The following is a 15191-nucleotide window of genomic DNA, read 5'->3' as shown; positions in this document are numbered from 1 at the left end:
ACACTAGCCCATGTTAACATGGTCATATAAATGGTATGGTGAAGTCAGAAAATTGATATCTTCATTTTAATTATTTTATTTTTCATACAAATCGGACTTTATAAAATTTATTTTGTACGTAAATTAAAAAAAATAAAATGATGATATCAAATTTCTGACTTCACCATACCATTTATATGCCCATGTTAACATGGGCTAGTGTCGGCTCATATACCCATTTACCTAACACCTTGTAGTGTTCCCCTAAGTACAGCAAATGCATGCTACAGTCATTGTGCTTACACAAATATTGTGTATAGACGAGAGCTCATCAAGCTAACCACTGGTATCAATAGGTACTATTTTGCAGAAATGTATAATAATATTGGGTGCTATCGACTGTACTTTAAAATTAATCTATATAATTTTCACACACTGCAGTACTAGTTTGGTTTTGGACTAGGGACAAGTATATTATTGAAATACTATACTAGCTTATAGGATGCTCTTTCACAACATTATAGATATATTTATGAATATTTAATTTATTTTTAAGACTAGTTTTAATATTAAATATTACACTTAAATTATTTACTCATTATATTATTTAAAAAATATATCTAACGTACTCTTGTAAATATTATAATAAAGTTTATGTACATGTAATGTATAAATAAAAGACTGCACACTAGTGATCACATATTTTATTTTCATTGAAAAGTTACACATACAATTATTATATTAACATTACTGCAGTTTCTGCATTCATTCTGAATAAATTTACTTTCACAGCGCTATACGTTCTAAGACGCGTTCTCACAGTTCCCTCTTTTAGAAAAAGGTGTATATTTCGAAAATGTTCTTTAAATACATTTATGTTGTACTCTGAGTACTTTCATATTATTATTAACTCTTGTAATACAGGGTAGGTTCAAAAGTACTCTGTTGGCGTTTAATAGGTTTTGTGTTTATTCTTTTCTTTGTTTAACAAAAAGTGATATCGGATTCGGTCAACTGTGAATACAAATTTTATATTATTTCCAATAATGTATTCATAAGTATAGTCAAACCAATACTCAGATAATATAGTTTTAAGTAGTTGGTATGTTACATGACAGTATAAGTTAAGTGTAGTTCTATTTCAGTTTTATCTTCATTTCTTCTTCTTCTTCCCCTTCTTTTTGGGCCACTGTAACAAAAGCAAGGGGTAACATAGAGTCTTAATTCATGAATAAATGCTATCCGATCATAATCAATAGCGTTCTGAGGCTATCACGACACCGTAATAACTGTAAAACGGCATTCAAGCCACCAGAATGATTGTGGTCGGATACTTACTTAAATAGTTAACCCTTCAAGTCCTGACGACCGCCTGGCTTGGTAGTTCGCGTAACGGACTGTCAAAAGTCGTATGGAAATCTCCCGGCTGTGTGCTTTATATCAGAAACCTCAGGCCAGGCAATCGTCATTTGTCTATGACAGGTACGTCTACACATTTTTTACCAAGTTATATGGGATAATTTCGAAAATTACTACTAAAGTCTGGTCCGTGAGCACGTAGAATTTTGTCCAATGACCCCAAGCTACCCATCCTTATTGCTCGCGCGTAATTATATTGCTGTCGCGACTGTGCGACGGGCGCCCGCAGTGTGTGTGCGAGCGCGACAGCAACATAATTACACGCGAGCGATAAGGATGGGTAGCTTGGGGTCATTGGAAAAAATTCTACGTGCTCACGGACCAGGCTTTAGTATTTTATGTGATGTCACTTTTTCCACATTAAGCGTAAAATAAAATGCCAAATATCAAAAGCTTCATGAGTCTAAGAAGTACGGCAAATTGATTTGGTACAGCAAGAATACTAATTGCCAAGTACTAATGAGTATGGACACAATCAACTAAGTTTGATTATGCCATATAACACTTTATCCTATAAAACTCTGGTTTCCTTTCAATTTGCATATCATAGTTTCGCACAACATCACTAGAAATCACAGCATCAATAGAAGTTGGTTAGAAATGAATAAAAAAGTAACCAAAGGGTATTATGAATGTAAAATTTTTGTCGTTTACTTAATTATGTTTAGAATTTGGAAAATGTTGTGTCGTAAGATGCTGTGGGCAATTCGGAACAGAAAAAAATATAGAGTTGTCTGAAATCCGTTTGAGTGATAAATGTTAAATACAAAAAATTTTGGCTATAATGTTTCAATACAACTCTAAATTTTCAACCCACAGACATGTATCATCAACGAGACGACGCAAGCGCATAAAATGGAACATTGTCATTTTGGTGGAAATCTCAAGTTCCAAAGTGGTAATCGCCATAATCACAATTTTTTTCTATAAAATTAGCAGCACTTGCGTCATCGGTTTAAATCCATATCCGTTGTTACCTTTTTCCCATTATGCCTCGTCGATTGATGCATTCCGGTGACAAAACATTCTTACATACAGATAAATATTTGACAGACAACCGCTGTTTTTAAAACTCAGATGTAGGATGTAGGCTTATTTATACAATTTAGATTTAGGAGGAGGTTGTGATGAGGGTCACACTGTACTTGACACGATAACCCATCGTGATACCACAGAGTGGACATAGGTCGCGCATCTAGAATTAATTTCGTATCGACGTCATGCGTAGTTTGACTGAAAATAACTTTCTATGATGATAACACAATGTGGCATGCCGTGTCACGCACAATGCGATATCTGTATAAACTAGGGTTTGGTTTTGGTTGGAAGTTTCATTGTCTGATGAGGAAAGTTTTGATCTAAACAGAAGCAAGCCGATCATTACACCTCAGTCTAAATAGGCGAAGGAATCAATGATTTGAGAGTCAGTCCAAGTGGTAGGCAAATGAGGATCTTGACATAGGATTCGGTTAAAACAGCAAGGTGATAGATGAGATTGACATAAATGAGGGTAGGCCTTCGGATATATCAAGTTACTTTGAATAAAAAAAGAAACTAAGTGGCCTGCGTCTTTTGGATTTTTGTTATTGGAGAAATTAAAATGTTATTTAAAGTAAAGAAAAATTGTAAAAGTAAACTCTTTATTCTTAACGTTGTAATAGTTTCAATGTTGCTTATACCAAAAAAGTGGTGTAAACTGACTTAAGGCCAGTCGTTGTCCAAACACCTTTTGTGCCCACTTGATAACGATCTGAGTAGGGATATAACAAGCGAGTTGTCTGCGCAAAAACGATACCAATACCAGCCGCCGTCTGTGTGTACTATCTACAAGCGCGGTTTACACGCAGCGTCGATACCTTTCGCACTCCGGCCGCCGTCTCGCCCGGCTAAAGACAATGCACAGAGGTAAAACACATGTGAATACATTGGAAATAGCTGTAACTTTCCACCTCCATCCCAGTCTTCTGATCTTTGTTGGACATGAAACTACGGTCAGTCAAGAAATGTTTACCTTGAAGGTATTTTGAAGAAAGACTCAAGATTTCTGTGGTGTGGCGTAATAAATCCACTACGGTTTTTCGGCATTCAGATACTTGGAACTTAATGAATATTAATAATAAAATATGTTACACGTTTGTAGGCTAGCCCAAATCGTTTGACATATTGTTAAACCACTTCTGGACTGACCGTATGAAACATGGTATGATTGAAATCTTAAATACATGATTCGTACTTACTTATTTTATTTTCACTTTCATTGTGCATTTTTGATGTTTGTTTTTTATGCACAGAGGGTTCGACAAACTCCTTTAAGGAGTATGCGAACTAGTACGACAATTTTTTTTTCTTTTTTACGACAAGTACTCACTCACTACTTAAAATAATGGCACAGCAACATTCTGGTGTTCAACCGATGTTCCTGTGGACTTGAAAAAACTTGAGCCGTTTTGCAGGCCGATGGGGGAACCACTTCAAATGAGCATTTGGATTGACATACATAATTATTTTCATACAAATACAGAAGACGATGAAAAAAGGGAATGAAACATAATTGGAAAATTTTATCATATTCCTGAAATGATCTGGTTATGCATACATAAGTTATAATTAGTTGGCAATGAAGCTAATATTCTGATTTCCAGATCCTTCTTTCATTAATATTTTAAATTATTAAAACAATAGTTAAGTTGTAGCTCTTTCGGTTGTCCGCAGACTACAGACTTTTATTTGGCCGATTGTTGGGCCTGAGTATGAATGTGCGCACTTATGGACAATACATGCCCATACTGATTAACAGCCTAACCCAACTATCGGTCAACTAAAAGTCGGTGGTTTGCGCCTAGGCTTTGTGATGAATCGGTATCGGTCACAGATTATGTTATAGAAGAATAGAGAAATATAAATTAATATCGCTTTAGTGATCCGCATGACACTCTTAAAACATGGTATAAAGGAAAGGTCATGAATAATATTGAATCTTGACGGATACCGATTCATAAGTCCGCACTCCTTTCGAAGCGCAGTCTCTAAGGGCCTTATTACAAAAAAGTTAAGCCCGGGATTATAGTTCCAAAATACTGAACTGTCCTATGCATGACATTGACAGTGGGGCGCCACCGTCAATACCGGATCGCTGGTTCCGATTTTTGCCATGTTGGAAACCATATAGTTGAACGATGGTAGCGCCCCCCTGTCATTGAGTTTGGTGGGACAGTTCAGCGTGGGTCATCTATAACACTGGTTTCAAATGTCATTTCCATACTAAATGTCAATTTAAACCAGAGATCAACCTGAGTCTAACTTTTTGTAATAAGGAGGTATAGATGACCCACGCTGAACTGTCCCACCAAACTCAATGACAGGGGGGCGCTACCATCGTTCAACTATATGGTTTCCAACATGGCAAAAATCGGAGCCAGCGATCCGGTATTGACGGTGGCGCCCCACTGTCAATGTCATGCATAGGACAGTTCAGTATTTTGGAACTATAAGGGCCTCACCCTTATAGTTCCAAAATACTGGACTGTCCTATCGATGACATTAGTATGCTAGGGGTGAGGGTAGTCAAGCAACAAGCGTACCTTGATGGCATGCGGCGGCGGGCGCGCGCGCGCCGGCGGTCGTCGCGGCGCGCGCGGTAATTGGTGCGGGTGCGGCGTGAACGCGCACGGAAGCATGCGACGCACTCTGCGGGGTATCACATGACGGTAAGTTTAGTTACAACGCTGACTAGTATCAATAAAGAGTCCTCACTTGTGTATAGGCAGCAGGCCAGTTGTCAGCGTGGGCGGTTGACGCAGGCTGACGGTCTCGTCTGCTTCGAGTGGCAGCGCGGCGTCGAAGTGCATCGTCAATGCAGCCGCCTTCCCGCGACCTCCTAGCGTAGTGTAGAGAATCGCGTTGTAACCATGAGCGAGCTGGTATCAATAGTGTCCTCACTTGTGTATAGGCAGCAGGCCAGTTGTCAGCGTGGGCGGTTGACGCAGGCTGACGGTCTCGTCTGCTTCGAGTGGCAGCGCGGCGTCAAAGTGCATCGTCAATGCGGCCGCCTTCCCGCGACCGCCTAGCGTTGTGTAGAGAATCGCGTTGTTGCCATGCGCCGGCTGATGAGACAAACGGACAGGATTAAGCTTTGGGTACTCAAGTACAGGGGACCAATAAACACTTATGCCTAGAGCCGGGTCGCCAGCGCGTGTTTTGCCCTACATAATCAACAAAACATGTCAACTTTCAACAAAATTGTCTATAAGAAACATTGTTTCATTAGAAATTTTTGTTTGTATCAACAATGTTTTTGCTTTCGATGCCCGGTAAAAAACAGGTAAGTAGTGATATGTTTTTGTTGATAGTGCAGGGCAAAACACGCGCTGGAGATCCGGCTTTTGCTACACACCATCCGCCGCCGACGGATTAGCAAGCTGAAGTGGCAATGGGCAGGGCGCATAGTACGCAGAACTGACGGCCGATGGGGCAGCAAGGTTCTGGAGTGGACCAGAAAACGCATCGTGGGACCTCCACCCACAAGGTTATCGAACCATTTTATAGATTTTACGCGACAAGCCCATACATTTGTCATGTCAGATCATCGATAAGATTTTATCACGGCGCGCACCCTAGCTCGGCAGGCCTATATGACCTGATGTTCACAGCATTGCACTGACCTCGTGCCGCAGTACGTAGTGTCCTGGCAGCAGACCCTGTAGCTGGTCCAGTAGCGTGTATAGGCGGTTGTGAACGTCATAAATGACGTCCATGTGTTTCTTCACGAAGTCTTCGTAGTGGACGATTTCTGTCTTCACCACCTCGCCCGTCGGCGCGTCTATTCTCACTGAGGATAAACAAAAATATGTTATTTCACTTTCCTTTTAATTAAACAAGCGCTGTTGGAGAAAGGTCAAGAGCCCAAGGTTTGCTATGACTGGCCCTGCGCTACCTGGTTCAAGTCGATCTTGCGATCTTCATTAGGTGATCGGAGGAGTTTATTTCACAAATGTATGTGTAGATGCTGCTCTTTTTTGTGCCAGTAACGCAGATGCGATGTGTTATTAAAATAGCATTTAATACAACTGCTATTTTAAAAGGTGTGTCATCATCTTTCAATATTTTTTTTTGTATCAAACCAGTGACTATACTCGACGCAAAGACTCTTGCCATAAGTAATTTTTGAAACAGATATACACACTCGCCAATATTTATGTTATAATAAACAACGCTATGCCTGTGTGACGTCACCCATAACCAGTGTGAGTGCATTTTATCTCAAACTTAAGTCTTTTTTTTGCTGAGCTGCTGACCTCACACCCTGTATTACAAGTGCTCACCGTTCAAGATGGACGCGTTCTTCCTCAGCATAAGCACGAGAGCCTGGCTTCGCAGAGTGTGCGGCGATAACTCTCGCACTCCCAGGTCTACCTGGTACTCTGAGATTGGTTCCACCGCCACCTCTCCCCCTGAATCAAACTGCAAACGCCGTGTTTTAGGTCAGTATAACATAATATATTGTTGCTAGTTCACAATCGAGAGACTAAGGCCTGGTTTCTACCGACGAGGAGCGGAACGGAAAAGTGTTATGAATCAATCAGATTTCCTGAATAATGAAATCTGATTGGTTATTCAAAATACTTCTCCGTCCGCCTTGATGGAAACCTGGCCTAAGGGGACCTACGGAATATGGCTACGCCGCCGCACCGCGTGCGCTCACGACGTCGGTTCAAACCTTACGCGTTCTATTACAATTAAAATAGTTGATTTGGTATAATCATTGGTTTCAACGCAACATTTTCAAATAAGTACTCATGTAGGTACTTCACAAATGAAAAATGTCGCGTTAAGATCCGTAATAAATTCTCTATTTTAAAAATACTATTGCCTGGTGTTTTAAAGCAGATGTTTGCCAAGATCTCAGGATTTAATACATTTTTGAAAACTAATTATTATTTTGGTTTTTACTAAAAAACCCCCCGTGTTTCCTTCGCATTTCTTACAGTTTCGAATTTGGTCAACTAAGCAGGATAAGCATCCTTAGTCAATTTAAGTATATAATTACCTTGGCTGTATGTGGCGTATGAGCGATAAAGCTGTATGCGTCGTTTGAAGCCGTATTTATAACTTTCCACTTCGTGTATGACCTAGATGGCGGAGTGTCCAATGGCTCTGAAAAACATAATTGTATTACTATAGCCCTATACATAAAGGACATACATCATGCACTTAAATTTTATCTCTATTGCATCTTGAATGTTTAGATATGACTTTTGCCGTTTGTATATGAGGCTAAGTGTCTACTAGGATATAGAAGTTACAGTAAAGAGCAAACCGTTATATCGTTGTCATAAGGTGCATGCATACGCAACGATAATATTATGTTAACGCAATATTCACTTTATGAGAGTGAATTTTGGATCTTTTTTGTTTAATGCAATGCTAGATTCATTTACCTCGACACGTGCAGTTATAGAAGTCAATTTTGTTGTCATTTGTTTCTCCTTTGTCTGTTTCTTTCGTTTTGTCAGCCTCCGTTTCAGTGTTCTTTTGGGAAGATCTTGTTTGAATGGCTGGTTTGGTTTGAGGTTCTTCATCATTGATTTGAAGATCACCTGAAAGATTACATCCAAAAAAATATTGAGAATCGTTAGTTTGTGAAGTAGCAGGTACTGGTCCGGTCTTGAAAAGATCTTCAATCTTTTAAAGTTCATCCTTTTTTGATCGTGAATTACGAAACAATAAGGAAGTGTAAACTGTCATGTACGTCAGTAATTTTCCTGTCTCATGCTTGAGCTACACTGAGCTACAAGTATCTTCTAGAATAGATCAGTGTTCAAACCTGTGTCGATGATTAGTTGGTCCTCGTCTTCATCACTGAGATCCATATCGTTGAAGCCGAAGCCTCCACTTTTCTTCGCAGCGCTCGGGCTCGCGTCATATTTGCTGCTCGACTGCTTTTCTTCTGACCTGGGGATACATCGAAGAACTATATTAAAATTGTATCTTAAGAGAGAGAGAGAGCATAGCTCTCTTCGTGATCGCATAGCATCTTTAATCACTTAGCTACTTCGAATTGGTACATATGCGGTAGTCACATTTGTAGCGAATCAAGTTGTAAGTTGATTCTTGAGTGGAGATCAAGTTTTGGCATGCGTCGTGTGGGGTGCCCTATAGCAATGCACGAGTAGTAGGTAGGTGCGGTTGGATAAGAATAGACCAGTGGCGTTTATGCAAATACTAACTTCCATGTTTCCAAATTAAAATAATTACAACCTCTTCCTTTTCTTTAAAGTCCGTTATAGATGACACCCATTTTCATCCCATATATTGCCCTGTCAACTGGATGAATTTGAGAAACGTTGATGCCACATAAGTACATAAACTTTCATTCGTCATTCAACCTCCGTAGCGACTTACCGTTTTTTATGTTTTCTTTTCTTGTTCTTTTTTAACTTCGTCCTTGGCCAGGTATTCCAAAGCAGCACAAATTACGTCGCGTGCATGAGTATAACGGTGGATACACCTAATCCGTCGGCCAATTTGTATTCGGCATATTTTCGCCGATTGAACGAAACTCACTTGTTTTTTAACCCCAGGCACGCTACAGTAGACGTAACGGCAACTAGGCCATTTGTTATACGCGTGGTTAACATTGTCAACAAAAATCATTTGTTAAACGCGTGTTTAACATTTTCAGCAAATAAGTAGGTATTAACTTAATTGGCCAAACGTCTGTTTTTTTTTCGTATTTTGTATTGCTGAAATTAGGTACTTGGTATTCGTTTTAAATTTTTTTTTTCACAATTTAATCGCCGCTGTTCCAGTGAAAATTATTTATCTTTTTTATTTATCTCTCTTTCTTTATTTTTCTGTTGAAATTCGTTGCGAGGTTCAAGTGCGTTGGCCCTGTAAGCACTCGAACTTCTAGATGGGTGTTGTTGGGAAGCCTATCGCTTGGTGGACCAACTTCTTCTTTTATATTTGTTTATGTTTTTTATACCTTTTTTTTATTATTTATGACTGCGTCTTTGAAAACTGGTGAGGGTATTTTACTGTCAGTGCATTTTGTTAAAACATGCTGTCCATTACATGTGCCATTGGTGATGAAGCAGTAATTCCTGGCTGTAGAATTTTTCGTGGCAAACCTTTGATATTCGTTCATTTCAGCCGAAAGACGTCCACTGCTGGACAAAGGCCTCCCCCAAGGTTTTCCACAAAGACTGGCCCTGCGCCGCCCGCGAATCTTACTTGAGGTGCTTTAGATCCGGCATTTTCAGATTCCAGAATGTTCTTCTTCATGTGCAGCAGGCATAAAATGAGGCGTTGTAAAACATGGCGGTAAAGGTGTATACGGAACTTTCGCTTTTGTCATTCATAGGTTTGAGTATAGCTAGCACCATTATTCTTCACTAATCATGGTTAATAATCGCAAGCGCAAGCACTCGCTAATATGATAAATTGATTAAATTATGCTGTTATGCAAGCAGATTAAATATGGGTTTTGATTTTGCTATTTTTCTATGTCTATTTTATCAAATTCAGCTAAGAAAATATATAATAAATAGATATGATAGTTTAATTTATTTGGGTTAGTAAATGAGGTGCCAAACGTATAAAACGGCGCTACTACTGTAAAGCTAGGTTAGTCTACTGTAGTTTGCACCAAGGTGATGCCAAAATTGTGATTTGTACCAGTATAAGTCTGGTCAGGTCACACACGGTCGGCTCAATGAAAACTTGTTGAAAAATAAAATACCATTATAATATGTTTACATAGATGTTAAGATCTTTTGAAGCCACGATATCCGAACGGTGAAGGGGTCGGACTGGCCCACTCGAGATTCGAGGAACGCGGGTTCGAAGCCCACCGCTCGACTATTGTGGTGAGCCCACTCATAACACAAGCATATTTAGCTTACCACGAGGGGCTAACGGGAGTATTAGTAATTTGTGCAAAAAAAAAATCAAATTACTAATAATCTTTAAAAAAAATTACAAAGCTCGACAGTGTGTGACGGCACTAATTATTTATTAGGCCGGCAGCGGATTAGGTGTATTCAAGCCGTTAGTAAAGCTTATTTACAAAAAACAAAGTTAGTAATATTGAGACTAACTTGCTTGAAGCTAGTCAAGCAGCTTTAAGCAAATTAGTCTTGATTGTTGTGGGCATAAGATGCATAGTTGAAAAAATTACATTTGAAAATATTCAACATATGCCCACAACAAAAGCAAAAATAGTCTCAAATTGCTGTTGTAGTCACGATCACATAAGCAAATACTTTAAATGTCTGGGTGTAACACCAGTTCAAAATTTTTATAAATAAATGTAAATCTATAAGTTATAAAATTGATATACAATGGAATGGGAAAAAGAACTGTTACTTGGAAAATACTTACGGAATAAGGGTGTATTCCAGAAGTTTCCGGAAGGCTTTCTGCGTGCGGACTAGCGCCGGCTCCCTTTGAAGTGAGAACTCACTGTCTATCACCACTGTGGTTATGCCATCGCCATCTATAAAATATAGATAATAAGATAACAAGTTTATTATTCCATTCGTGAACAGTTTTAGCGGCCACTGGATTACAAGGAAAGTTGATTCGAAACTTTGCCGGGTGGTCTTCATACGAAATTTAATTAGACCATCAGTTTGCTTGTGACCACGGCTGCCTGGTGGTACCATGTGGTACTAACTCATGAGCTATGATAATAATGCCCATCACATGGCATGTCAGGGGTCAGGCCATACGCTAATGGCGGCAACACTGCCGAAACGTCAAGCTGGAAGTACTTCATAAAAATATCACGTTTTTACCGCCTTAATTAAATTTCGGAGGCTAAGCTTTCGCAGAGGGCTTGTGCGCTGTGTCCACTGTCACATAAAGGTGCCGTCAATCATGGGCAATTTTAAGATAGGCAAGTGTCCTTAGGTATTCTTAGGCCGCTTTCACATTAGAGCGTGAGAAGCGCGACAGCAGCGCGGCAGCGGCGTTTTTATAATGTGAAGGCAGGCATCCGCTGTCACATAGTATGAAATTATCGACAGCGCTTCTGTCGCGTGTTTGTCGCGCTGCTAAAGTCGCCTAAATGTGAAAGCGCTCTTATAGTATAAGTACACTCACGAGGACTTCTTGGCGGGAATCTGAAGCGTCATGTTAGCGGTTTTGTTTTATTTCCTCAAATTCGTGTGTGGGCTACTATTAATGTGTAATAATGGTGGATTATTAACCATTGAGTGTTCGTGAACGTGCATGGGTGTGGGCAAGTGAAGCAAAACAGTGCATCGTGATTCTTCTGGTTCTCTCAAGTTGTCCATAGGAGGTCACAGTAAAGCATCACAACTTTACTGAGACTCAAAGGGTAGGAAGGGGTATCATCTATCATCCTTAATTATATAATTACTTGATCTCATTTTGTAACTCGTATCACTTGTATACTTGAAAATGGCACAAATCAAGTCGACCTCGACGTGTATTGCCAACATCATCAAAAAAGAAGAAGAAGTACACTCACCGATAGACATAACCGAGCACACAGAGAGGCCCAGCGACCAGTGCCTATCCAGCTCCATAAGACATCGCAGCGCTTCTTCGCTGGCGATGCAGTGTGCTCCATTCTCCACTGCATATTCTGCTAACTCCCGCTGCACTTCAGTTAGCGGCAGTATCGTCATGGAGTTCTCCTCTGCAAGATTTTTTTTAAGTTAGCATGAGATGAAGTGAAGTATGTAATACTCAGGAAAATAAATCCACATTAAAATCCTATAATGCCACGATAGCCGAACGGTAACGGGGTCGGACTGGTCCACTCGCTCACTCGTGAAGCATATTTAGCTTAGTACGAGGGGCAACGGGAGTATTAGTAATTTGTGAAATACAAAATACTAATAATCTTAGTATTATTAGTATTTTGTCAAAAGTGCTGTTTCGAAGCGGCCTGCAGAAAAGCAACTCCAGATAGCACGTGTAGCGGTAATTTGTGCTAGCAGCTGACTACAATCGACCGCAGTTGCAGTGTGTGTGTTGCAGTTGTGAAACAGACAGACCATAGAGTATAGAATAATTTTAATACAAACTTGGCAGCATGAAGCGGCAGGGGTGTTTGCTGCAGGGCTCAGGCGCGGGATACTCGGCTGCTGTTATGTACAGACGCTCGCGAGATAGGTCCGGCTCTTTTATCTGTGGCAGCGAGGTTGTGCTTACCTGGAAACCATTTTGGATATGAACTTATGACCTCTTTCTAGATTTTCAAGTTTACATAATAGTATCTTAAATAATATTGTTGAAAGATACGGACTCTAGCCCCCTTATTAATAAAAAGTTACACCTAGGATGAACCCTGGATTAAAATGACATTTCCATTTCTACAGGGTGTTAGGTAAATGGGTATATGAGCCGACACTAGCCCATGTTAACATGGTCATATAAATGGTATGGTGAAGTCAGAAAATTTTTATCTTCAGTTTAATTATTTTAATTTTCATACAAATCGGACTTTGTAACATTTATTTTGTATGAAAATTAAAAAAAAAATAAAATGATGATATCAAATTTCTGACTTTACCATACCATTTATATGAACATGTTAACATGGTCTAGTGTCGGCTCATATACCCATTTACCTAACACCCTGTATACTAAATGAAAATTTAAGCCAAAGAGTTCAATTAGGGTGAAACTTTTATTAATAAGGGGGTTAGGCTCAAATTCATGAGGGTTATGTAATTTGATTCATGAAGATTGAAATAGAGCCTTGTTTACAATAAACATAAGATAAAACTCCACTTACTTTGATCAGTGAATCAACTTGTGCCATTTCGCAAGTAATTTTCGAATCCTCTAATGGTATCTGTGCGGCCACATGGAAATTCTTGGGGAAGCTCTCAAAACGGTGCGCAGCCACCTTGAACTCGGAGTCGTAAACCATCTCCACGACTGGCTTGGGGCGCAGGACTCGGCAGCAATGGGTAGTCCACATTGTTTTGCCCCATTCTATGAACTCTTTTTGCTCCTTCTCATATATTTCTTTCAGTTCCTTAAATGGTTAGATAAATTCATGAATTAACCTAATTTTAGTCAAAAGGCATCCTATACTATTGTATAGGTTTTTGTTAAATACCCAAAAAACCATAAAGAAAAAATAATTTCTACAGCTTCATTCAATTTCTGCCAATAATGTAATTGCAATCATTTAACTGGAAGATATCAGCTTTTGGACAAAGGTATTTTTTTCGTGGATACATACATAGATTTCCATAGGAACCTATTAAAAAATAAACTGCCCCCACAAGCTCTCCTTTAAATACTGTTTTTGTGACATAAAAATAACAAAGATAAATTCATGAATTTTGAATCATAGCAACAATAAAAAGTACACATACCTCAAAAGCTTTATAATCACATTTTTTGGCCCTGCCAATGAACTCCATTGGCATAACATCGAGGTTCTGGCCACACAGCACTCGGAGCAACTGCTGATGCTGCTGGATGGTTAGCGCAGACAGTTTTGGATACGGTGGGAACGGTGAAAAGCCAGGAACAACAGGCCGGTTTCCAATTCCTTGCTCATTCTCCTAAAAAAATTAAAGGAATGCATTGTTTCTATAAAAATATGTTGAAACATTTAAATTCTCAAGTTACATGTCTTATTTCGTCATGCAGATCATTTGGAGAAAAGGAAATGTACTAACTGTAAAAAACAAATATTTACAGACATATTTTGAAGACTAATGTTTAGTAAAGATTGCCTAGTGGTAGTTTATAGATTTTGCATGTACTGATGTAGGTTTGGTGACGGTACAGTGAGTAGTTCTTATGTACTTACTTTTTTTTCCTTGAATATTTTATCCCAATGAATAGGCCTTTGATTTCCTTCATCTTCTGATTCGCTGGACGCCAACAGAGGGTCGTGGAACTTGTTGGCCAAGATCTTGTTGATTACACTGTATTTGTCAATGTCAGACTCCAATACAAAGTAATTATCAGGCTCCGAGTCGCACCTATAAGTAGTAAATATAATTTGGAAAAGAATGGCGTTTTAAGGCGAGCAACATCCGCCCACAATTCATACGCAATTCTCTCTCTCTGTGTCAAGAGTGTAAAGACTGAAAAGATTCATCTATAATACAGCATGAGTTAAATAAAAGGGAGGTTAAATTGTAAACAGTAAAGCAGATTTCGCAAGCACTGGGGATTTCGGCAATAGCGACAAACATACCAATCGTGTTGTCTTATGTGTTCCATCATCTTGTTAAATTAATCGTTGATGTACTTTTATAGGAAAACCTTTCTTTCACCCGGCATCAGTAACCACAACAACAGTAATTTTATTGATTTTTCTGTTTTACAAATCCAGCAAACACGCACGGACGCACGTAACGCACAGCTGTCATTGATTCAGTGTTGCCTAGGCATGGAAATGATTGCTATTTTCCGTTCATTTTCATTTCATGAAATGATGATTTTTATTCATGTGATTTCACATGTGAAATTTCACAGGCAATGATTTTTATTCGCAGTGTTAAAATATAGCTCTTTCATATAATGTGCTACTTTTAATGAAGTATGAATTATGATGAACGATTGCTAATTAGCTACCTATATTGAATGTGACTTAATATCTGTTTGATTTTATGTCGCACAACAAAAAACAAACAGTTCCACAGCACAGTATGTATGCAACAAAACAATCACTAACCGCGCGACTAGTGAAAAATCATTCATTTCATCTGCCTGCTATCTAATGAAATCATACGAATCATGACAAAGAAATCTAAACCTTACTCCTTTGAGTTTAAAGTTCATATTTAAAA

At 39.0% G+C, this 15191-nt stretch overlaps 1 protein-coding gene across 1 annotated transcript; it reads right to left on the bottom strand.

Moving 5' to 3' along the window:
- Nucleotides 1-5333: 5333 nt before the first annotated feature.
- On the bottom strand, nt 5334-14742 carry LOC135073510 (uncharacterized). The gene is made up of 13 exons (XM_063967695.1): nt 14597-14742; nt 14204-14378; nt 13761-13952; nt 13169-13414; nt 12456-12582; nt 11894-12064; nt 10780-10894; nt 8222-8349; nt 7836-7994; nt 7445-7551; nt 6720-6858; nt 6060-6226; nt 5334-5501 (listed from the first exon to the last, which is right to left on the bottom strand). Exons 1-13 carry the CDS (start codon nt 14623-14625, stop codon nt 5334-5336), a joined length of 1923 nt encoding a protein of 640 aa, XP_063823765.1. The 5' UTR covers nt 14626-14742.
- Between the last annotated feature and the right edge of the window lie 449 nt (nt 14743-15191).

The sequence above is a fragment of the Ostrinia nubilalis genome, chromosome 7 (assembly GCF_963855985.1).
Source record: "Ostrinia nubilalis chromosome 7, ilOstNubi1.1, whole genome shotgun sequence".
NCBI classification, from domain to species: Eukaryota; Metazoa; Arthropoda; class Insecta; order Lepidoptera; family Crambidae; genus Ostrinia; species Ostrinia nubilalis.
This window is presented reverse-complemented; position numbering and strand designations above follow the sequence as displayed.

What these genes read in the sequence shown, in the direction of transcription:
- LOC135073510 (XM_063967695.1), bottom strand. Translation starts at nt 14,625, where the DNA reads ATGATGGAACACATAAGACAACACGATTG. An exon ending in CCAACTAATCATCGACACAG is followed by an intron (nt 7,995 to 8,221) that starts GTTTGAACACTG and finishes GTAATCTTTCAG; the next exon opens with GTGATCTTCAAATCAATGAT. An exon ending in ATACGCCACATACAGCCAAG is followed by an intron (nt 6,859 to 7,444) that starts GTAATTATATAC and finishes CGGCGTTTGCAG; the next exon opens with TTTGATTCAGGGGGAGAGGT.